This window comes from Parasteatoda tepidariorum, chromosome 10 (assembly GCF_982258835.1).
Source record: "Parasteatoda tepidariorum strain Cologne lab strain chromosome 10, Ptep-v5.0, whole genome shotgun sequence".
In the NCBI taxonomy this organism is placed as follows: Eukaryota; Metazoa; Arthropoda; class Arachnida; order Araneae; family Theridiidae; genus Parasteatoda; species Parasteatoda tepidariorum.
The window spans coordinates 26,407,293-26,432,809 of record NC_141764.1 but is presented as its reverse complement, the minus strand read 5'-3'; the positions used below and the strand labels follow the sequence as shown (position 1 = coordinate 26,432,809).

General features: G+C 28.8%; 2 protein-coding genes across 3 annotated transcripts; one reads left to right on the top strand and one right to left on the bottom strand.

Annotated features, from left to right (window-relative positions):
- Positions 1-3,486: 3,486 nt before the first annotated feature.
- On the bottom strand, positions 3,487-22,281 carry LOC107452110 (uncharacterized). 2 transcript variants are annotated; one of them, XM_016068416.4, is made up of 4 exons: positions 19,563-22,281; positions 8,248-8,303; positions 3,939-7,423; positions 3,487-3,891 (listed from the first exon to the last, which is right to left on the bottom strand). In XM_016068416.4, the coding sequence occupies exon 1, from the start codon at positions 22,056-22,058 to the stop codon at positions 19,830-19,832; it is 2,229 nt and encodes a 742-aa protein (XP_015923902.3). In that variant the 5' UTR covers positions 22,059-22,281; the 3' UTR covers positions 3,487-3,891; positions 3,939-7,423; positions 8,248-8,303; positions 19,563-19,829. The 2 variants fall into 2 exon arrangements, with proteins under 2 accessions (XP_015923902.3, XP_071040507.2); XM_071184406.2 differs by having other exon boundaries at positions 3,939-4,982.
- A 94-nt stretch (positions 22,282-22,375) lies between these two features.
- LOC107452117 (uncharacterized) lies at positions 22,376-24,867 on the top strand. Its single transcript, XM_016068435.5, has one exon. The coding sequence runs from the start codon at positions 22,495-22,497 to the stop codon at positions 24,415-24,417; it is 1,923 nt and encodes a 640-aa protein (XP_015923921.1). The 5' UTR covers positions 22,376-22,494; the 3' UTR covers positions 24,418-24,867.
- Positions 24,868-25,517: the final 650 nt, after the last annotated feature.

Below are 25,517 nucleotides of genomic sequence, written 5' to 3'. Positions count from 1 at the left end.
CTAAAATAAGCAAAAATGCGGAAAGGTTGGCAGCTAGGGCGTAGATTGAATTTTCTGTTTATCTTTGAAAATCGTAAATAAATATAATTATTTTACTTCAATGACTGAATTTTTAAAAAAAAACGGGAAATTTATTGAAAAAAACGAAACTTTTAGAGAATCGGAGTTTTTGATAAAAAGGCTGAAATTCGAGACAAAAAAAATCTCATCCCTGTATAAAGGTCAACCAGTTTTATCCCAAGGAAATGATTTTTAGAGAAACTTCAGAGGGAGGGAAAGGGACTTCAATAATTTCCCTCCGCGGAAAATTAAATTCCTCATAAAATATTTTAACTTGTGCAAAAAGCGGAAGTTTCAGCGGAAAAAATCTGAAAAAAAGCGGAAATCCGCGAAAGAATCTTATCCCTGAAGTTTAAATTTTTTTTGTCATTAGTCGTAGATTTTAAGTCCCTCTTTAGAAGGAGTTTCGGAAGGTTGACACTTCTTCTTTGCTTAGTCTAGGTACCAACTAAATTTTTAAAAAAAAATTAAGTAAACTAAATTGCTTTTTTAAAGGCATTTTTCTTATAAACTTTCAATCTAACCAAATGATTAAAAACTAATATAAAATTGGTAATCATTTTTAGGTACTCGAAGTCAATAAAATTGTTTTCAATTTGCCCAGTTTTAATTCAAAAAAGAATTTCTGCTAATTAAATTTTGCTCAATATTTTGAATAATTTACCATGTTTTTCCCTCCTCCTTGTAACTTACATAATATTTCTACCATTTCTTTAAAACCCTGCATTATTGAGTGAATATTTAACTCATGAGTGAAGGGAAAGAAGGTAGCGAATGTATTAGACAAACAAGTTTGCAAATTTTACACTTTATGAAGGAGGTAATTTCTAACTTGGTAGAATTCCTACATTACTTTTATCAACTATAATAGACTTTTTGCATGAAATTAGCATTAAAGAGTGTAATATTTATCTCCAGTAATCGAACGTTTTGTTGACACACATGATTTTTCTAGTTACTTTCAGAGTATTGAAATGTGAAGGAAAAAATATATCATAAAAAAAATACTACGCACAGAAATTATTTCCTTTAATTTATTGCAAGCATATCAGAGAAGTTAAGGGCAGTGCCTGATTTGTCACAAAAACTGTGAGGTCTAGGCCTCCCTTACTTCTGAGGGCCCCCTAAATATTATTTCTTTTGTGATTTTAATTAAGAATTGTCTAGAAGAATTTTAATTAACAAAGATTGAAATAAATATAAGCTCTAATTTACTAATTTATCGTAGATTACTTTAGAAACACTTCATAATTAAATAATAGATGAATTTTGTTTAAAGTAAAGATCAGGCCCTGGTTATGGAGTTACCTTGTTTAAGTGTGGTTGAGAATTTAAGAGAACTTTTTAGACTTTTAGTACTAAAAACCTCTGCTGTTTCTGTATCGTTTTAAAAAGTCAACTTCATTTTTTTAATTGACTATGAATAAACGATCGAAACTTTCTAATAAACTAATAGTGAATAAGTATTTTTAAAAAAATATTGAACACTGAATTCAGAAGAAAAAGACTTCAAAAAATTTTAAGAACTTATACTTTTTTATGTACTCAAAATCATAAAAAAAAACTCATAACAAAATTTACTCTAGCCAAGAGTTATTGCTAAAATCGTGTGGCAATAACAATGCGACTTAAAAATATAAAATAACCAACTATAATTACCAAAAATCAAATATTTTACACAACTCTCCATTTCATTCTTAAATATCGGGTTGGAATTAAACATTCAATGTTTCTCAATAACTTTTCTCCTCCCAACAATGTTATTAAAGCCACAATTTCAGATAGATTTGGTGCGGCAATAAACAGAAAATCTATATAGTTACCAATGGGTTTTCTTCTTGTATTTAAGGAATTCTACTCTTGCATACTTTTTCATTTTTGAAGAGCATGATGAATTTGTATACAATCGTGTTGTACTGATCTTGCAAATTATTTCGATATTAAAAATCATAGGAATTTTAATAAGTCCATTTAAAAGCAATTTTTTTTATAATATTCTATTGGAGGCTCCACACCCTGCTCGCACCATTCTCCAACCCCCATAATTGTTTTTCACATTCTTCGTTTATTTCTTCTTAAACGTAAATATTTTCCACAAAAACACTGAGCGATATACCTTTAAAATATACAACTATTGTAGCTTTATGTAATAACATTTTGTTAATGTGTTATTCGTATCGAAATTGACGAATACCTAGATTTATCAGTACTTAAAAAATAAAATAAAAACTATCCTAAGAAATACAGATTGAGAAACTCAATAAGAATAAATAAATGTTTAGTAATTTCATTCGTGTAAGATACTTATAACAATTCAAATAGGGAACAGATTTTTTTTATTTTTAATTTCACGATTAATGTAATCTCTCTCAATCATCTTTTGCTACTTCTGACATACATCTACTCAAGCTTATGAAATAAAGATCTCATGAGAGAAAAATAAATTTTCTATAATAATAGATATATAGTCAATACTTAAGGCAAGCAAAAAGGCTGAAAAAACTTAAGAAAAAGCACTTAAATTTAAAAAAGCACACAAATTCATACAAATAAAAATTAAAGAAAAAAAAACTTTATAATTCGACGATTATAACGTTTTTAACATGTCATGATGTATAATCACGTCAAATTTTCCCCTTCAGATTGCATTTCAGGTGACAGTAGATCGAGCCGTAAATTTGTTTTAATTACAAGTGTTAGGCAGTTCTGAAACTTACTGTCAAATCTGAAATTCCTTCGTACTGCTTATACTTTTCGTTTTTCTACACACCCACTTAAATTAAAGATTCTAAGTTTTATAGATTTTAAGCAGCGGAAAAAAAAGTAACGTAAAAAAGAGAAATAAATTAAATTAGAGAAATTAATTAACTTTAATTTGAAATAAATTTCAAGCGAATTGGAATTTTAAAAAAAAACTGTTTTAAGTTCATTAACAAAGAAGGCCCTTTCAACATGCTAAATTCCAACTTTGTAGTTGCATTCCTGCGCCCTGTAAACTGGGCCTTGAACAGTAATTTTTTCCCAACAAGTTTCTAATTTGATAATTCTTGAACAAATAATCCATTGTTGTATTTTTTAATTCCATTGTAATCACTGTACACTTTTCTACACACCCTAGTAATTTGAAGTTTTTAAGTCTTAGAGTTTTTTGGGCAGCAAAACAAAATATAACATTAAGTTTTTCAATATACAGAGATTTTTTTAAACAAAGCTGAAGTTTAATCAGCCATGACTCTATTAATTTTAACATGTCTATAAATTGAACTAAATATTTTTTTAAATATTATATATATTACTATTTACATTTTTCAATTTAATTACACAACACAAAAATGGATCTCTTTTGTTTTTCTTTTATCAAAGAATCCAAATTAATGAATAAAACTAACAAATGAAGAGGAACTCAGTAATAAAAGGCAATCAAGATATGTATCAGAATATTTTTATTTTTCATAACTTATGAACATTCTTTTTAGCGGCATTTTCTTGCAGACAAACATTACAAAGAGTTGGAAAATCGTTCAATATGTATTAAAGAAATTTTAGTAATAATTGGAGATCTCATCGACATTGAAACAACCTCAAATCAGCACAATGCCTTTGTCTATTTTTCAATATCAATATTTTAGGTATTCTTTTTCTTCCCTTTAAAATATTTACTTGCCTTTTTTTTAATAATACAAAATTAAATTATATAAGATACATAACTATAGTTAAATTATATGTCTTTCTTCTTAATTTTATTTAAAACCAATAATAAAGTGGCAGAGAAATAATCATTATGTAACCAAATGAATTTAACATTTGGCCATCATTTAAAAAATTCTGAACCTAATTATCAAGTATTTTATATAGCCATCATTTAAAAAATTCTGAACCTAATTATCAAGTATTTTATATAGAAGACTAAGTTTAATATGAATTATTTAAGTGTCATGGTGGTTAAAACTATTTAAACTGAATCTAAAAACATAAATTGTGCTACCACATTAAATATGATTGGAAAATATCCGGTTAAACTTTGGAGAAGTTGCAGATTCGAAAATGACTTGGGATGAATTAGTATAGCTCAGTGTCTCTAAAATTCCCCCGTTGGCCCCCGTCTTTGTTTGGGATAAATGAATAAAATGATTAAATCAAAATGCCATCATGAATATGATAGCTGATGTATTGTGTAAAACAGAAGGAACAAAAACAATACCTAGAAAATCTAAATAACAGAATTAATGACGAGCAAAAAAATTTAAAAGTTTTAAACCAGTTAATTGCAAATAAAGAGATAACCAAAGCTAAACTTGTTTAGTAAAATAAAGATGAGAAAAATTTAAAAGATAACATCAGTCTGTGGATCAATCCTTCAGAACTGAAACAAATAGAAAGTTGTATATCAACAATACATGTGTGAAAAGCAGTGCTATTATTCACTAGAAGAAGAAAGGGGACAAAACAATTGATTACACTTAACAGAATTCTTTAATGAAGAATTGATGCTACTCACACCTTTTCAAATGGTTATTAAAATTTCAGAACCTCAATAGAAAGAAAAGACAAATTTTAATGCCAGAAACTATGAAGATTAAAACTATAGAGGATTCATTCAATCAACTTATCCCAAGGAACCAAACAGATGTATAAGGTGTAAATTTTTAATAAACTTATATAAATAAGATCGAGATATATAAATAAGATTATATAAATAAGATAGATATATAAATAAGATATAAGAAAAGGAAAGGAAAACCCTGATAAAAATGAAAAGTCAGATTAATCACTTCCATTCTGGTAGAAGTCAAAACTGAAAGGCACTGAAAAAGATACACTTTCCAATGACTGTGGGTTTCTGATTTTGGCTTTATGTATCTAGGAAGATAGGCTTTATGTATCTAGGATATAAACAGATGCAGGAAGAGTGACAATAAACACTGGAATTAACACAATGTTTTTTTAATTAAAAAAAAAAAAGGATTGAGCATTTGTAAAATTACATCACTTTTTTACCATTACATATTATACAAGGTGTTCTGTAATCTTGCTATTTCTTTTTCAAAAATTTTGCACATCAAGAGTCATAAACTAATATTTAAGCAAGAAAAAAAATACTAACACATTTAAACGAATCATTTTTGAGGTAAATGGGATTCAAAATATCAAAACAAGTTTTACTGCTGGATGAAACAAACTTGAAAATGTTTCTAATAATTGCTTTTCAAATCCTTTCTATTTCTTAAAGGCAAACAGGTTTTTATTCCTTCCTACCTTGCTAATCAAGCAAATAAAAATTTCTTTAAATTTTGATAAAATTTAAATTTTTTCTTCACTTACATCGCTAATGTGAATAGTTCATTTTACTTTATATTTGACAGGGATACAAAAATAAAATTAATAGTGATAATGCAAAAAAAAAAAACTATATTTCACAAGCTACTACAAATTAGTTTAAGTTAAACTAATGCATTAAAACTTTTAGTCAGAAAAATATATTTCTTCATATTAGAATAGAAATTGGTACTGTTTGATAATGAAGAAAAGCATATTAAAAAAACAAAATAAAAATACATTGGCAATGAAAACACAAATTAGATTGGATGCAAAATATGTATTTCGGGACAATATCTCATAATAAATGTCATTTTTTAAAAGGAATTTTCTGCTAAGACATGGAACTGTATTGCATTTAAATTGAAAAATATTACTGGTGTAATCCATATTCCACGATGTTGCAGTTTTCCTAGTAGTTTGTTTTGATCAATTCATTCTAATCAATAAAGTAATATGAGGGTGATTCTCCAAAAACTTGACCTCTTCAAATTACAAATTTTTAAAAACTAAAAGTACTTTAAAAAAAAAAAATCTAAAAAATTCATATGTGCTCTATATACGGCAGTTAACAAGAAAAAAAATAATAAAAGGAACTCACTTAATTGATGACATTTGATGTTTAATGACAATGTAGGAGTAATCAGCTTTATAATACTTGAATATAATCATTCGAATTAAGAATATACCTTGAATAAATTTGCAATCAATCATTTAATTGATGATATTGGCTGATAAGTCAATAATTTAATTTAAAAAATGCAGAAGAGTATTTTTTTTTTAGAAAAAATCATGTTCTATTTATAAGAAACTTTTTCTATAGACTCACCACATTATTACACATTGTAATAGGTAATTTTTTAAAAAAATATTATGTATAATAAAGCTGTTGTACACAGGAGAATAGCAGCAGAAACAGTTACACACTTTAGTATAGAACTTTAAAGCTATGATAAGAACATCAGGTGAATCAGATCTTCAAAGCACTCCATCAATTCAGCAGAATGGTGGTAATAAATATATAGTGTTGCAGGCACAAGACTAAAAATTTAAAAAAATTTCTGGGCCAGGAGACATACATGAAAATCTTTGGGCAAACTTTCAAATCAACTCGGTGAGTTAAAAAATTAAACGAATTAAAAATATATATATATTATTTTACATCTTCAAAAATATAATATGTTAATACTACTTTAATAAATGAAATGTTTAATAAGTTTTAAAAAAATTTTTAGACAGGAGAGGAGAGCAACTGCTAGATAATTTTAAAAACTTTTTAAGGAATTTGTAAATGAATAAACTTTTTTATCTGCACGAAACCGCATGGGAAAAACAATGTATTAAAAGTATAAAAAACAAAAGCTATCTACCTCAAGCTAATTGTGTGATAATTTGTTTGGACATGATATTGTTATGTTTTTGGAGAAACACCCATGTAGTAAACATTTAAAAATTCTTACTAAATTAGACAATTGTAGTATAAGCAAATGAATTCTAAATAAAAAAGACAAGAGAAAAAATAAAATTTTAATGAACTCCTAAACTTTTTGAAGTAAATACAAGAACATTTAGTAAATATTAAAATTTTATTACATTCACAGTTAATTGCTGACTGTGTAATGTTACATTTTGTTTAAATAACCAATTTTGTAAAGAAAATACTTTTTATATATTTTATATACACATATATATACACTTTTTAAATTAATTCTAATATTTTTATTTAATCCTAATATTTTTATGTAATTCTAATATTTTTATTTCATCTAAACAGGACAGAAATCTTAAATGATGTTAAACGACCATACCAATGATGAACTTATGTGTTATATTTAGTAAAACATAAACATTTGATGATGCAAAAGAATCATCAATAGAAACTTCCAAATTGAAATAACCAATTGGATCAACAACAGCAAAAATGTTGGATCAAAAATCTAAAGCTCTCAATTCTTCAATCTATTTTTTTTAAAAATCAGTGTTTGTCTTCTTAGAAAATAGGCTGTTCTGAACATACACAACAATCAGGAATATCAGGGCAAAAAAGCTAGAAATTAGAATAAAATATTTTTTATCTTGAAAATCAGTAAAACTACAAATCCCGCTGTGTCATGATAGTTTTGTCCAAAGAATACATCAGAAGTAGAAGGATGAACATAAAAAAGACTCGCTCAAAGTAAGAAATCAGAGATGATTGAGATAGACAATTTAGATATCAATAGGTCGATTACAAGAGTTTTAAGTATTGGAGTAGGGAGGATCATGTTCTCAGAGAAAATTACACAAGAATACACAAAAAGTAAATTTAAGATTATGTTTACATTGAATCCGAAGTCCTGATCAGCTAAGAAAGCATTTTTTTTAAACTATGTAGAGATATATTGTTTTTTTCTTCTTTTCTCTCTCTCCAGAATTAGAGAGTTCGAAATTGCCAGGATTAGAAGAGAAGCAGTAGGAGAAAATATCAGCAAGTAGATGCATGAAGTAAGGGTAGACATAACAAAGGCACAGTGCCTTCATAGGGGAAAACCTTTTTAGGAATGAACTTGTTCTTTCAGGAGGAGTTTGTACAAAATATTTAAAGATGAACAGGCTATCATCTGCATTGTTATAGCTTTTAATTAAATATTATTTAAGTTTATTTAAATTTGGATTATATATAGATTGGAGATGCATATTAATAAAATATAATAATACTATCCTAAGTTTTAAAAAAGCAGATAAATTTAATAGAAATACAATTATAATATTACCATGCAATTAAATTTTTATGAAATTTCTTGAATAGGGTGAATAGAATTTTTACTTAACTTTATTAGAGGAAAAAATATATATTAAACAATAAATTAATTGAATATCAGCAATACTTACCAAACTTACTTAATTTGTTTACTTTAGTTTCAAACTTAAGATAACTGCATCAAACACTATAAGAGGAAAAAACAAAGGTCATAAATTGTAGATTAGATACTTTCAAAATTTTATAAACATCTTAATTCAAAAAACCATGCTTACTTTTTTCCTTATTTTTAAGAGAACTTAATAAAAAAGGAAAAAAATATTTAAATCATTATATATCTTTCAGATACAATAAATATTTTATAAAAATATCAAACAGATAAAACTATACATAATATTAAATAATTAAAATAATAGTAAATTTAGATTTTTTAAAACATTAAAAACAAATTGCATTTTTTAATTTTGCGAAATGTCAAAAAAAGAACAACATTACAGAAAATGCTAAAATATCATATCTAGTTGATTTGAAATAATATCATCACAAGTTGAAAAATAATTTTACTTAATTTAAAAAAAATATTTCAGTAAGATTAAGTAATGTAACAGATTAACTTTAGATTTTCACACAACAATGAAAAATATGTGCAAAATATTTAATTAAAAATTAAGAAATGAAAGTTTAACATTAAGTCCTCTCCATATAGCAGTAAAAATAAGAACAAAAAGTAGGAAAATATGTTTCCATTTTAACAGTTTGGTAAAGAAGGAAATATAATTTATTAATAGGATAACACTATGAAATAACTAACAAAGGATTAGCAACTGTTTCCCACTATGGCTTGTGGCTTAACATTTTGCGCTTGCCACTTAATGTAGAAAGAAAGGAATGAATTTTAAAAAAAAATTTTTTTTTCATAAATCAAATAAAAAATAATACTTGTTAAACTACACAGTTGAAAAATGTAAAGGCTGAATTTAATGTAATATATATATATAATATATATAGAGGGCCTGTGCTAAGGATTTCAAATTAATTATTAGCCAGTAAATTAGCCAAATATTAAAAATATTCGCCAATTTTCAAAAGTGCTTGCCAAATGCAAATCTTAGCATTTTTTTATGATTAATTTTTTCCCCATAGAAAACTATTTTACCATAAGGCTTCAGGCTTATATTATTTGGACCCAATTCTAATTGGTTATGTGGTGCATTAAAAATACCGATTTTGTTTAGAAAAATTCATTTTGACGTAATTTTGAGGATCGAGTTAAATATATATTTTTCTTTCCAGTAGAAAAAATCACTCTCCAACACTTTTGCAAAAACACAACTTCCTTCGCCAAATTTACGATTTTATTGCATTTGGCTAGGTGGCAAAGGCTTAGCAAGGGCCCTGAATATATATATATCTTTAAAAAGGAGTAAAAAAATTATCTAGATTTTGCATACTAGAAAGAAGTACTTAGTAACATTTTTTTGGAAAATAGAGATTTCTAGGGGAAAGACATTTCATTTAATACACTATAAAAAAATTTTCCTTCACCTAACGGATTCCAGATTAATATTACAACCACTTAAGAGATTACAAAATAAATAAAAACATATTTCGTGAATTTTGGATGAACCATATAGAATAAAAATTTCGACTATAATTATGTTTACTTATGCAATACAAGAATAGAATTTAAATTATTCAGAAACCATCAACATTGATACCATTTAATGCATTAACATCAAGAGAAGGAAATATATTGAATAATATCCAAAGGAAAATAAACTTTCATAAACGAATTTAATAAGATTTAAATAAAATTACAACTCACAAAGAATACATGAATGATGTTGCAACAGGAAAAATAGTTGTGAAAAGTTTAATACAGAAACAATAAAGAGAAAAAAAATTGTATGATTATGGCACTTTTACGGATTACTGACAAAAACACTAGAGCATTGATACTAGTATCAACTGACTTCTGGCTATAGTAGTACCATTACCTTCACTGTCCTCTACTTCCAGTACTAAGGTCATTTTATCAAATGCCCGACAGAAGATAAGGATGTTGAATCCAATGAAGTGTCCCTCTTAAAACAATCTATCCATCTTTTACAATAAATATACATTTTTATACAGGTGACTGTATTCTTTTCCTGTGAATGTATAATGCTACAAGATATTTGAACATTATTAATCTACAAAATTGAAAAAAAGTTTAAGTAGTACCTCTTGGAATCCATGTAACCTGCCCTTTTCAATATTGCTTCACCTAAGTAGGTCTTCAATTTGTAAAAAGGAAATTGGATATTCGTCAGACTTTAGAAGCTTGAAAAATGGAAAAACTGATCATTTCTCTAAACTTGATGTTAAAGTAGATCTGGATACCAGCAAGCTGTACATGTATCTTCAGGAAAGCAATCTATAATAATAGTTTTCTATAAAAAATACAAGTCAACATCACCATCTTCGGATTAGCGAACTCTGAAATGGAAAGACAGCATCTTAACATCAATAATTTTGATGCCCAAATTCTTCGTAGTGCGAGCAGGATATGCAGCTGTTCTTTTTATTAGGATACTTCTTCAATCATTAATATTTTTTCTTGTAAAAGTTGGCGAATCATTCTTCTGATTTTATGCGCAATTCTTATTCGTGAAGAGTTTTCAGAATCAGATTATTTTTAAACACTTAAGTGTAACCCAACAGGAAAATTTTTTCTTTTTTTTTTTAAATATGCAGGTTACTCTAACAAAATAGACTCCTTTTAGGTTAAAAAAAATGTGCAAGTAATAAATTTCCAGTCACATGAAATTTAATTGTATATAGTTATTAAAAAATGTATTTATCTTATAATTTATGCTTCTATCATAATATTTAATTAAAATATTGTCAACTTCATTCCTTGTACTGTCTAAAATTTTAAGATTGTTATATTTAACTTATAGCAAGAAAAAAAAACTTTTTTAATTTACCTTTTTATTCCCAGACATATTAAAAATTTGAACTTTTTGAGTTCCACCTGTTTTTTTTAAAAAATAGCTAATTTTAAAAAGTAAAAACCCTTATTTTTCTCTATTTTTCCATAATAAAAGTCTTTTTCTTAGTTACAACTTAAAATAATAAACTATAGGTAAAAATACAAATGGAACATGATAGTTCCTAATACATAAATAACTCAAGCCCATTTAACCACAAAGATCTTTTTTATTAATCGGAAAATCAACCACCTAAAGGACTAACATTTCACAAAAAGAGTGAATAAAACTTGCAAGCAAATCAAGAAAAATTAGATAGATAAATTTATTGTATTCTTTCAAAACAAATTAAAAGATTTTGAATGCATCTTTTTAATTTAATGAACCTAAAAAGGACTTCATGCCAACTTTAGAAAAATACAATTTTTATTAACAATTTGAAGTAATCCAAATTTTACTATCTTTTTGATCATAGATCAAGACCAAGGGTAAAAATCTAAGAACTATCACCCTTTCTACATTTAATGTGCAGCAACATCAATAGAAATAGAGTTTAGTTTAAAAAATTTAGCATTTAAAATTAATAATTAAATTAAAATGACTCATTGTCAATGAAAGAATTTTGTTTTAAGAATATAAATTTGTTTGAAGTTTATTTTATCATTAATATTTATGGAAATAAACAAAACTTTAGTTATTAAATTCAATAGAATAGTTTTATGAGGTGATTCTAATAAATAATATTGGATTTAAGGAATAATAATGAAGATTTTTATGCAAAAAGTCATTCTAATGGGATGTCGCACTAAAAGGTGTAGGCTGTAATAAATATTTAAAATGAAAAATAGTAACAAGTTAAATCTAACTCATATAAATTGAGGTAGATATCATCATGATGAATAATTTCAGAGTTAATAAAAACAAAAATTCTCACTAGCTAACATTTTTGTTCAAGTTCAACAAAATTTTCACAACCGTTGTGGAGGAAAATGTTTTATTTTATGTTACTGTAACCAAATGTAAATATCTAAATGTTGCTTTCTTTAGTCTTATGGAAACTGACAATTCACGAGGGGCAAAACTTTGAAACTGCATACATTTACGATTTTCACTATCAATAGTTTGAGGTCAGCAAAAGAGATTAAACCGGTTCTGTTACTTTCCATTTGCACAAAACCTGACATCAGACGCATGGCATTATAAAAGGAACGAAAACACGTTTTTCCACAATTGGTTCACTTCTGACGACAACTCCTAATTAATCTCAAAATTTAGGTGCATGATGACTTGACTTAACTCTCCTATCGCTCCAGTGGCATATGAAGCCACAAGCAAGGCATGCCACCCCTTTCGAACCAGTGCTGCTTCCCAGACACTCCCCAAGTTCAACCATCTGAAAGCATTTCTTGCTTTTGGGATCATTTGGTAGGCAGGTTAATTTTGTTCGCCCTCTCTTCCTCTTACCATCTGGGGCCCAGGTCAGCGATATTCATGTTGAATCTGATGGTGTCATTCTCAGAATGTGTCCAACCCACGTTCAAGTTTTTTTTTTTTTTTTTTTTAAACAATTGCCGCTGCGAGTAAGTTTGTTTAGATGATTTGAAGTTAGTTCTTTTTTTTTTTTTAAGGTGTGACAAGCTTTTTATGTCTTCTGTTTTTTTTCCTTCCTTTTCCCCCACCTATCCAAGCTTGTTGTCGCAATTCTTGACATTAAAAATTGTGATTTTTTTCAGATTAGTGATGTAAAAAGACTTATTATTAGCATTTTTTAAGGCTTTGTGCGCTTGAGATGTCGGGGAAAATTTCAAACAGCCCAACTACTCCATTCATGTTACATCGAGAGCACAATTCAATGACTTCTTTACCAGTGTTGGTTTGAAAAGTTTGCAGTAAAGAAAACTAAGGTTTTCTCCCCTCTGCTGCCTTTTTTCATCAAAGGAAATAGCTGCCTTATAGTAGAATAAAAGACAAGATAAATTGGACCATGGTCAAACAGAAATAGATGGCTAGAAGCTTTTGTGATATCAAGTAATATTCTAATTCTATTAGCTAAGCCTGGTGGTAATGCTAATTAAAATGCAACTCCTTCTTCTGATATAAAGCTGTGTGTAGCATAACAAGAATCAGGTTAATCCGGAATTTAAGATCTTGCATGCATACACATCAAGATACACATGAATCTGACATAGCTGGAGATCCTATAGTTGATGTGGAAGTTAATATAATACCTGTTTAGGTATAGACCATTGTCTCACTAGATTCAAATTTGTGTGGTGTTCCCATAATGGTCACTAAGAGAGAGAGACCCCCAAAAAAGGAGCTTTGTTCTTCGCTATGGCTCGGTTCGGTGCATATGTGGGAATCTCTTTCAACTTTTATAGATGCAAAAACAGGGAAATAGACCAGTTTTTTTTTTCTGTTATAAGCCAATGTCTGCAATGAATTTTCTTGATGTATACACATAAAAACAAGCCTAATAATGATGTCATGAGAACAAAACAGAAAACTTGTATAATTTTAAAATTGATATTGCTTTGGAATTAAGATGATTTGAACTGAAGTATATTCCACTCCTAATGACGCATCTACTTTTATATAACTTCAAGTCATATTATCAACACTGTTACTGGAATTTGTTTAATATTTATTTTAAAATAAGTAACTTACTGATAACGAAAAATCTTGTGGTCTAGTATCTTTCATACTTGCCTTAGTCTCATTATATTATAATCTTGATTCCTTATTGACTAGGATCTTCTAAAGCTTGACAATGAAGAAATCCATTCAAAACAAAAACTAGGGTACATATTTTTCCAGACATTTTATTAAACACAGATTCCATACAATAAAGAAAAAGTTATTGTTTAACTATACATCCCACCAAAACAATGGATATTTTACACATTTACATCTTTATATAGTTGCAATATTTATCACAAGTAGAACAGCAAAACCCTTAACTATATTAAACACCAGAATATTTGCAAATCCACAAAATATACACAAGAATGTTATTAATAATAGAAAAAACCTTTAACTGACAAAAATTAATTACTGCTATAAATAAAACTTGTTTTTATATCAAAATAATTTCTAGATCACAAAAAGCTTCCATGTGCAAGAAAAAAATAACTGTGATATTGTAAATACAGTAGTCTCAGCTTAATATGATTGCAGCAAATGTTATCAATCACTATTATTTAAATCACTCAGTCCTGGTTTATTTTATTCATTGGTATGTTTAAATCATCGCTTTCTGTGATTATTACAACTTTAAATGTTTTTAGAATTATTTAAATTTTTATTTATTCTAGTTATATTTTCTTAAATTAGTAAATTCGTAGAATTTTGAGATTCATTCACTATTCTCTAAGGCAAACAATTTTTTCTGGCCTTTTATGACAAACCTCGCTACGACTGATATCTTTCTAAAAGATATTTTTAATAGTAATAGTGCATAGAAAAAACACTCTCTGTAAAGAATAAAACTGTAGATAGTTTTTTTTATTAATTCCAAATGTAATAATTTCTTTCATCAACTAATAAAAGAACTAATTCTTATATTATGGACAATTTTCTTGCATTTTGAAAGGGAGAAAATACTAATTATTTCCTTATTTGCATTTTGCAAATCGTCATCACAGTAACTGCAAAGAAAGAAAGAAAAAAGATTAACAAGTCCATTTACAATAAAATCATGCAAACAGGACTCTTTAAAAAACAAAAAAAAAAGGTTACTCAAAAGCATGCTTCAAGATTTACTTGTAATAATTAATATTACATTAATGTAATGTTCAATTTAAAAAAACTATGAAAATCAAGGGCAATAACTGCAACAACAAAAAAAATTATTAAAAAGTAAATACTCTAATGGCATATAATACTCATAATAGAGACTCAATAGCAGTAACTGCTGTAAAAACAATCAAGTAACCAAATGGATTTGCAATACTAATATATTAAAGATTCATAATATCATATTAAAAATTCTGTAATTTAAAAATCATGTGGAACTCGGTAGCAATAACTGCCAAAAATACTGTGACATTACCACACTTAAAGTGAATAATCAAATATACAATTTGATTTTTTATATATATAAAAAAATATATGTGAAAACTCAGAGAAATAACCGTGAGAAAAAAAAAACAATTAAAACAGTTAAAGCATAGATTTACAATACCTGAACAAAGCATTAAAAAAAATAATTAGTTGAACGTGCGATTCAAACTCGGAATATCGGAATTTTTAAAAAAAAAATCAAGAAAATATTAACAGTAATTACTGAGCAACAAATCACATTGAGATTTTAAAAATCAAGTGAAAATTGTCAGCATTTCTTTCCTTCCCGGTATGTAGAAAAGGCAATCGTTTGTAAGTTTTACACAAAAAAAAACATGTTTTGAAAAATTCTAAATAACAGAGAACCAAAAATTTTTGTTTTAAAAATGAAAAATCTGCAAAAATCCGTAATGCTTGACGAAGATGTCGCAGTGATTCTGCCACAGGATTGTTATCAATCGCAAGAGGTTAATGCAATCCAAATCATTGTGTTCAGAAGTGATCAGATCAAGTGGAGACTACTGTATTAAGCTAATACAATAAAATAAATTTTCATACAAAATTATTATAAAAATGCAAAAAAAAAAAAAAAAAAAACTTATAAAACAGAAATTGTGAAAAAAATTTTTTAACTTTAAAAAAAATAGAAGAAATGTATAAAATCTTGTTTTTGACATAGCTAATTTCAAGGAAAACTTCTTCCCCACATCATTAACAATGTTTCACATAAATTTTTATATTTCTTCAAGCTATTTTCAAACTGTTTGCCAATTAATAACAGTTGCTTTCCATTAATCCTTCCAGTCATATTACAATTACACATTGGAAAAGCTTTTTGTACATAAAAATTTACTAAAAAATTGAAAGGATTTCAATTATTTTGTTTGAATTGAAATTTTGAAGATATTTCAACGAATATTTGACAATTTTTATTTATAAATAGAAACATTATCTGTAATAAAAAAGAATTTCATCAATTTTTAAGTCTCTCAAAATGTTAATTCTACCACTAATTTATTGTGAAATCAGTCCTCAACCTTTTTCCTCAACTTACAAATTTGATCATAATATTTAATGTTAACAGTAGAACCAAGATTCTACACATTTCTCTGGAGTAAAATTTTTTTTACATTTCATAAAGAAATTCTTAATATAAAACAATGTAAAATTTAAATTCATGTTCATCTGAACTACTATTACAGCAATATTTAATTATAAAATTAAACAAGAATAACCTACTTTAAAATGCACAAGTAAAATTAATATAAAACGATGAATCTCTTTGCAAGGTGTTTACGTTAGATACTTTCTTAATCATGAATAGTGGATACTTCTCTATTTGCTGGGAACTTGAATTGTATTAATTGAAAATTTTTTTTACCAGGTTTTGGCATAAATTTGCTTAACATGCAAGAAATTAAAAAAATTGTCCCAGAAAGGAATTCATAACCACTCTTGCAGCAAGTCACTCCTTATATTAGCTTACAAAGAATTGACATGAAATTCTATTTTTAGATTTTGCCTCATTCTATGTGGGTTTCCCAGAAATCTGTGTCTAGCTGTTACCCAAACTTGATAGCTATTTTGTCACAGGATCTGACTGGGTACCCAACTAATGGAAGAATAATGAATAGTCAGAGCCGGATTATACCTTTCGTAGGCCCTAGGCACAGCCGTTTATGGGCCCTCCCGTCCTTCCCCCACTCCTCCCTTCTTTTCAAAATATATGCTAAAATTTTCTTCATATGGAAACGCATTACGCCATTTTAGATGTATTAATTTCAGAAATGACTAAAAGGCGTAAAGCCTACAGTGATTTGTACGATAATTTCGGTTTTTTTGTTTACAAAAATTTGTCAGAATCTGAGATTAAACTAAAAGCGCAAAATTTGGTGAAAATTTACTCATCCGATTTAGAGGAAAACTTTGTAGATGAATTTTTACTATTTTCAAATTTGTATGAACATAAATCTGCACAAGAAATGTTGAAGGTTCAAATTAAAGATAAACTTGTGAATACTTTTCCTAACGTCCACATTGCATTAAGAATATATTTGTTGATTCTTGGATCAAATGCAGAAGGAGAAAGATCTTTCTCCAGATTAAAATTGATAAAAAATTATTTGCTTTCAACAATGAATCAAGATCGTTTGGCATCGCTCGCACTTAAGTCTATTGAATCCGACATTTTGCGTAGTTTGGAATTCGACAGCATAATACAAGATTTCGTTGAATCAAAAAATCGCAAAAAAGTAATATATTAGATCATAAGATTCTGCAAAATAATTTATTACCGTAAAATATTATATTTTTATTTGTATCTTCATAATTTTGTGCAAAATACACTTGTTGTTTTTAAGCTAAATTATTTGTCAACAAATTTTTTTCTCCCAAGTTTTTCGTAGGCCCTAGGCACGTGCCTAGTGTGCCTATAGGTTAATCCGGCCCTGTGAATAGTGAATTGTTTTGACAAACAATTTAACAGTTGAATTAGAAAACCATCGCAATATCGAAACAATGAACATGCATGTTAAAATATTCTATTTTACCAACTAGAACATGTCCACTGTTTTAAAATATGTAAGTCCATTTAGCTGGTGTTGAAACTAAATGGCTTTTATAGATAGAATCATATTTGAAATTCCACACTCCATAATAAATTAAATATCCACTTTCTTTGAAAGTAACTTTTACATATTTGTACATTAAATGATCAAAATATTGAATAAAGTACTTTTCTTTAACATTAAGAAAATACAAAATAAATAAAAAACTAAAAAATTTTAATGTAAAGCATGTATGTGACTTGTCTAAACTTAAATCACTGTTTAGGAAAAGGTAAATTTTAGAATGAAATAGGTACATACCATCGTCAATAATTCATAAAAAGATAATCCAGAGCTCTTTTAAGTACTCAAAATAAAAATATACTATAAATAGTTTACAATAGGTAAATATGATATTCTGTTGCTAAATTATAATTATTCAGACAGTATTACTACAAAAATATGCAAAATATAGTATTAACAAATCTTAGTTAGCCATCAAAATTTATTTCAAAGAATTTTAATTAATCTGTATATAGTCGGTATATGGTCATTTAGGAAAATTTCCGTATCGGTCAAAATTCAGCAACTTCTAGGTAGTAGCCTTCAAGAAAATAAATTTAAAAAAAAAAAAAACATCACAAAAGAAGACCAACTCTTAAAGGTCTTCATAGCCAGCCCCAAGCAAACCACAACATATTTTTCGCAAGTTAAAAAAATCTTCAGCGCATTGGGTAAGGTTGAAGACGTAAACAGATACTGATACGGAAAAATCCCCTCCAAATTAATTTTTTAGTAACTTTTTATTAATATAACTAAATATTTACACACAACTAACAAAAAGGAAATAAAGATTTTAAAAATAAAATAGAATTCTTAAACAAAAAAGAAAATAATAAATTCATGCTAATTGAGACAAATAGGTATTTCTGAAGCTAACTGTAGAGAGCATCTAACACCATGAAATATTCAAATATTATGCTTAATAATTAATTCTCTTGATAAATCTGAATAACAATATATTTAGTTATATTTTGAACTAAAATGGAAGAAACTTTTTCAATTTAATAAAAAATTACTTAAGTATTTTTCTTCTTTAATATTGAATGATAGAAAATATTTAATACTTTCTCTCCTTTAGAAGTTTTCTACTAGATAGCATTTAAAATCCTACTATAGCCTTAGACTTCGAAAATTGTCACAAATACCAAATTGCCTGTATTATTTCATTAATTCATACAGTAAAGAAATATAAGGTTGTGCAACACTATGTATATTTAAGAAAAAATCTTAGAACAAACAACCTTATAAGGATTACATCTCAATTAAAAAAAATTTGATATTATCCATATTAAATCCTCCCATCAACCATACAAAAATATAACAATTACAATTGAACTATGTGTTTTCATGAGCAGAAGCAGCTTTCTCATTACACAGGGAAATTATATTATCTTTGTACAGTACTTATTTTCTTACCATAGTAACAAAAAAAGGAGAAAAAAAAGAATTTCTTTTAATTGAGCATCTTCTACTTTATGTTGTATTTTCTTAACAAATTTAATATACATATCTTTACAAACCAATACTTTTTAAACCCTCATATTTTAAAAAACAAACTTACACGAAAGCAGTCTAATGTGATTATATTCCATTAAATGTGCATATTACAATCTATTTATATAGTAAACACTATCTTATATCACTGTTTATAATTTTGCAATCCTAAAATGAAAGTAAATACGTGTTGTTTTAATAGATTTTATAAAAAGCTTAAAGGCTATTCAGGAAGATTATGCAACATCTTTATAAAACTCATAAAATATTTTCAGAAGAAATAAATATAAAAAAAGTAGAAACTCTTACCTTCAAAATAACTTTGATTTAAAAAACTTTTTTTCTTGTAAACTTCAGAAACTTGAAAAATCTGTATTTCAAATAAATTTTTACAGACAACTTTTTTACATCTCTTTAAGAAGACTAAATGGCAAGATGAAAATAAAAGACAACTGACTATGAAATCCACAACAGGATGGGAGTTGAATTTCAATAAATCATTTTTCATATATTCTTATGATATAAAGATAATAAAACAATGCATTATACATGTACAACAATTCAGTCAAATCTTCTTCAATAATACATTCTTCGAGATGAGCTATTGCTTGTAGAAGGTATTACACGCTCGTGCACTCTTCGGTCATGCTTCCAGTCTATTCTTGATGAATCTCTTTTGGTAGTGGAATGTCTTTCTCTGTCTGGGAAACTTGGCCTTGAATCTCGATCTGCTCGGTAAATGCTTCGATCATATACTTGCCTTTCATCACGGGAACGTATGGTTACTTCACGTCTGGAATCACGACTATCATAGCCAACTCTTGAAGCTGGCTCCACAGTTTTGGGGTTGAAACGTTCCGCTCTTCGTTCATATTCATGCTTTGGAACCACTGGTGCTCTCTCTTTGGTAGGATAGTCATACCGTGAATTAGTAGAGGGTTCAGCAGTAAAACTGGCACGAGCTTCATAACGTGGAGCTGGTTTCTTCCAAAACTGTTCAGTTTCTCTTTCATGCACACGAGCAATTGGTCTTTTCGAACTTCGTCTCAATTCAGACTGCCGTCTCAGCTCATCTCTTTCCCTCTCGAGTCTTTCACGTTCAAGTCTCTGCTTCTCTCTTTCTAATTTTAATATTTCTGCTTTTTCCCGTTCTAGCATTTCTCTTTCAAGGCGTAGTTTTTCTTTTTCTCGTTCAAGTCTGTAAGCTTCCTCTCTTTGTTTCCTTTCAATAAATCGATGACGTGTTATTTCTTCTAACCTCCTCTTTTCAATTTCGCGCTCTGCACGTAATCTCAATCTTTCCTCCCTGATTTTCTGCAGAGAATATGCTGTGCTGCTAGATCTAGATAACCTATCACTAGAAAACCCACCTCTAACAGAATAAGGCCTCGGAGCAAAAGCTCTACGAGAGGCTCCAAAACTGGGTCTTTCGCTAAATGAAAAAGGCCGTTGCCTAAATGGAGGAGGCCTTCTAAATTGAGGTCTTCTTTTTAACCTATCCTCAACTTCCCGAGATTTGTATTCTTTACTTTTAGATTCCCGTGTTCTGCGATCTGTATCTCTTCCTTTAGATTTATCATTAATTTTTTTATCTTTTATCTTATCAGTAGATTCAACTGATTTTTTAACACTAGTTTTCGATTCTTGTTTACCAACTTTATGCTCAGATGAGGAACTAGACTTTGAAGTATCAACACTTTTTGAGCTTGAACTATCTTTTTTGGCTGGTTTTTTTGCACCGGAAGCTAACTTTGAACTAGGGCTAACCAATTTAGATTCTAATTTTTTTACTAAAACACTGGGATCGCTTTGGGCTTTTTCAACAGAAATAACATGCCCATTAAGCTCAACACGATGAAGATTTTGAATTGCCTTTGTGGCATCTTTGCTTGTTGCCATAGTAACAAATCCATACCATTTTCCAGGTGTTTGTTTAGCACTTTTAACTATTTTCACTGATAATACTTTACCCTGTTTACTAAATAATACTTTAAGATCTGCAGCTCTAGTAGTACATGGTAAACCTGTAATGCATAGACATTTGTTTAGTGTTGAAACATTTTTTGTATTACTACTTTTTCCTAAGACTTTAGAAGCTTTGGATAACACTGCTATACGGGAATCTGAACTTTTTGTTACTGGAGAAGCTTTTTTCTTCTTTTTAACTTCCTCAATTAATGGTTTCGCTGCTTTTGTAGGAGTGTTTTTTACGGGAGATGCTTTCTCAGTTACAGATATATCACATGAAACAATATCAATGGGTTTTTCAATATCTGATTTAATTTCAGACTCACTGTCGATAATTTTTGAAATATCTAAAATGTTTTCTTCATCATTTAACTGAGCATCCTCTTCATCAATAGACAGTTGCAATGTTACTTCATTCGAGCATTTATCGTCATTATCAATATTCATTTCGATAAATTCATCTCCAATAACATCTAATACTTCATCTTTAATATCAAGTTCTATCCCATCATTCATGTCTTCTTTAATGTGAACTTCACCATTAACTTCTGTGTTACTTAATTTATTCTTCTTAATTGCAATTTGTTTATTTGAGCTTTCCCCCACAGTATGGAAAGTAAAAATTTCAGGATCTTCTCCCTCTTCTATTAACGCGTTTTTTAATCTTTCAAAAAGGACGGATTTGACTCCAGTTTTATCAAGACTACGTTTTTCCAACTGCACTTTCAAATCTTGAACTTTCAGATCTGGAAGTTTAACTCTATTTTCCGAATTCAGTGTTTTGTTCTCCTCAGTTGAACTCTCACAATTTTCTATTTTTACAGAAGAAGAAGCCATTCTGATAAAAGAATCAATGAAAATTTATGTAAACAACCTTTATATTCACTATAATGTACGAATTTAAATCCAAACTTTAAATTCTTGAAGAGCGCAAACATTTAGATTTTTCTGACGTTACGTTTTCTCTTCACTTCTTCATGTCACGCCTTTTAAACTATAATTTTTTTCATCATGTATAATTATGATGCAAAGCAGGAAACTATTTTTAAACATTTTATGACCATAAAAAAATATTTTTGCTGTCAAAAAGTAGAAATTAAATTTTGTATCCAAAAAGTAGAAATCTTGGCCACCAAGGGTGCGGGAACTAGTGTCACCAGTGTGAAAAGATTGGAACGAGCCCGTGCGTCTTGCATGGGATTCACATGCGCCATTTTTCTAAACAATCATATTTACAATACCGGTAAAGTCGTGATAAATTTATTGATTAATAATGAGTTTAAAAATAACAGATTTAAAAGTTGCCGACTTGAGAGCTGAATTGGATAAAAGAGGATTAGACAAATCAGGTGTTAAATCTGTTTTGATTGAAAGGTTACGAAATGCTCTTAAAGAAGAGGGTATTGATGCTGACGAGCATGAATTTAAAAGCACAAAACGTAAAAGCGATGTTGCTAGTTCTGAAGCTGGAGATGACGAAGAAATGGATACTTCTGAAAATTTAAAAGATATTGCACAGAAGGTAGACAATGAAGATGAAGACACGCCTTGTAGTGATGAGGAAGAAATGGATGATTATAAACATCAAGAAGACACTGAAAGTGCCCGATTTAAAACGACTGCTCAATCTCGTCAAGACACAATAAAAGAAGATGAAACTATATCTAACGCTGCAAATTCGGAATTATCGAAAGATAATAATGTTACAGAAGTCGAAAAAGACACTTCGCAAAATGAAAATGAAGCAATGGAAACGTCAGAAACAAACGATGCTAAAGCTGGAAAAAAAGTATTGAAAGTGATTGGTAAAGATAAAGTTCAACAATTCGCTGTCACAGCTAGAACCCTTTGGGTAGCTGGCTTAACTAGTACCTCAAAAGCATCAGATCTAAAGAATTTATTTAGTAAACATGGTAAAGTTTCCTCTGTTAAAATTGTGAGGAACACCAAAGGCACACAGAGGAAGTGGTTTGGGTTATTGACTATGGCTACTAGTAAAGATGCATCGAAATGTATCGAGAAGCTGCACAGAACTGAATTCGGTGGTCATGTAATTTCAGTTGAACGTCGGCAAACTGCTCCAATTGTTAAAAAATCTGAGGCAGCTGTGGTTAAAAAACCTACTCCAAAAAATGATGTAAAGGAATCAGTCACTGCCAAGACCGATAAAGATGTTAAAAAGCCATCTGAAGAAAAGCGTAAAGAACCATCAGCTGATGGAGAAGATAAATCTAAGAGTGATGACGAGCGAGGCTCCCCCGATAGAGGCTATCGAGGTTATGAAAGTAGACCATATTTGGGAAGAGGTCGTTTTCGAGGAGGCTTTCGGGGCAGACCCTTTGGTGGCTTTCGAGGGCGCGGCATGTCATTTAGAGGCAGGGGTAGGTTTAGCGGTTTCCGAAGACCGTTTGGTAGGCCTTCACCATTCGATAGACCTAATTTCCGTTCTATGTCTTCCCGAGCGAGGTATAGATATGATTTTGATGAAGGTAGAGGAGGTAGGGATTATGAGAGGGAGATGAGAATGAAACAAGAAGAGGAAATGTTCAGGCATAAAATCATTGTTCGTAAACAAAAAGAGGAAGCCTATCGGCTAGAAAGGGAGAAAAACCAGCTGAGAATAGAAAGAGAAATGCTTGAAAGGGAAAAGGCTGAAATGTTAAAATTAGAAAGAGCAAAGCAGCGTATGGAAAGAGAACAGTTGGAAATGGAACGGGAAAAATTGCGTCGCCAAAGCCAAATGAGTAGTTCTGGGAAAAGACCGTTTAATCGTAGAGGTGGTGGCCCTCCTCATGCATGGGCCGAAAAAAGAAGAGAATCTGAGTATGAAGGCCCATCTCCTAACTTCCGTGAAAAGTTTTCTAGTGAAGGTAAATTTCCATACAGTCGGGAACATTCATCGTATAAAAAACCAGAATACATGCACGATGAATTTAGGCGGGAGAAGATGGAAGCATCGTCTCATCCTAAATTCGCTGAGCGTGATGAACGACGAGAGGTCACTTATCACGGTGGCCCTGAGCGGCGTGTATATTCTCGAAGTGAATTCAGGGGACCTGGGCCAAGTTCTTCCCCACCAATGAAGCATTATACCCCTAGAAGTAAGCCTCCTAGAGAAGAATGGAAATTTCATGAAAGAAGAGGTGGTGAAAAACCTGGTTATCCACCTAGGGGTCGGAAAATGGGATATTATTGAATCCATTTGAAAACTTGAATCATGTTCATTGCTATTATATGCAGTTATAAAAAATCTAATCATATAACATTAATTCAAAACAGTGTATCAGAAATTATAAAAGCATTATTTGGTTTAGAAGTGATTAATTTGTGAAGCCTAATTTCAAAAGGTCAAATATACATCTTCAATTTTTGTGTTTGTAAATTTTTAGGATTTCTTGCAGTATGATAAGAATGTTTTTATTTTTCATGTTGAAAAATATACTCATTACTTAATTTTTATTCCGTAGTAGTTTTAATTGCTAGTTATTCAAAGAATTTTATCAGAATGACTTAGATACTGAACTGAAAGAAGCAAACAACAAATACATATTACTGTTGCTTTACAAATCTGTGTATCAGAAGATGTGAAATGTCTGTGTATTGTGAAATTAAATGCTTTGAAACTAATAAAAAAAGAATTCACAAATGTTGAGTTTTATGATTCCAATAATTCGTTCAAAGATATTCATTTATTGAGAATATTGAAGACAAGCAATCTTATTAGGTTCAGAGATGCAATAAAGAATTCAATAATTTAATTAGATTTACATTAAAATAATATATTGGTTTTAAAAAATGGCGTTCTTTAAAAAAGTTGTGGAAAAAAATTTTGATTCTTTCAATTTGTGAATTGACAATAGCAATAATGAAGATGCTGAGCCTCTGTAATATGATTTATTGATTTCTAATGTTTGTTAATTGAAAGAATATCAATATGGTAACGATTTGAAGATTTAACAATGATGTATTAATTATTTCCAGGTAAGTGGGTTAAACAAAACATCGATGAAAATATCCATGTTTCATTATGCTAAGGTTCCACATATGTGCACGTTCTAAAATGCCTTGCAACAAATATTGAGAAAAAAAATCAGGGTTTTAAAAAAATGAATAAATGCTATGCTACATGTTTATAAAATGATGGAATTATATATTGGGATTTCCTTGTAATATTTTGCAATGGTGAAAATATTTTTCATTTTATTAGAGTTTCACAGCTTGGTTATTTAAAAATTGCTCTATGACATATAAGCAAAAATGATGAATATAATCCTCACTTTTATTTATATTTGAAAA

Coding starts and splice junctions, on each gene's coding strand:
- LOC107452110 (XM_016068416.4), bottom strand. CDS start 22,058: ATGGCTTCTTCTTCTGTAAAAATAGAAAATTGTGAGAGTTCAACTGAG.
- LOC107452117 (XM_016068435.5), top strand. CDS start 22,495: ATGAGTTTAAAAATAACAGATTTAAAAGTTGCCGACTTGAGAGCTGAA.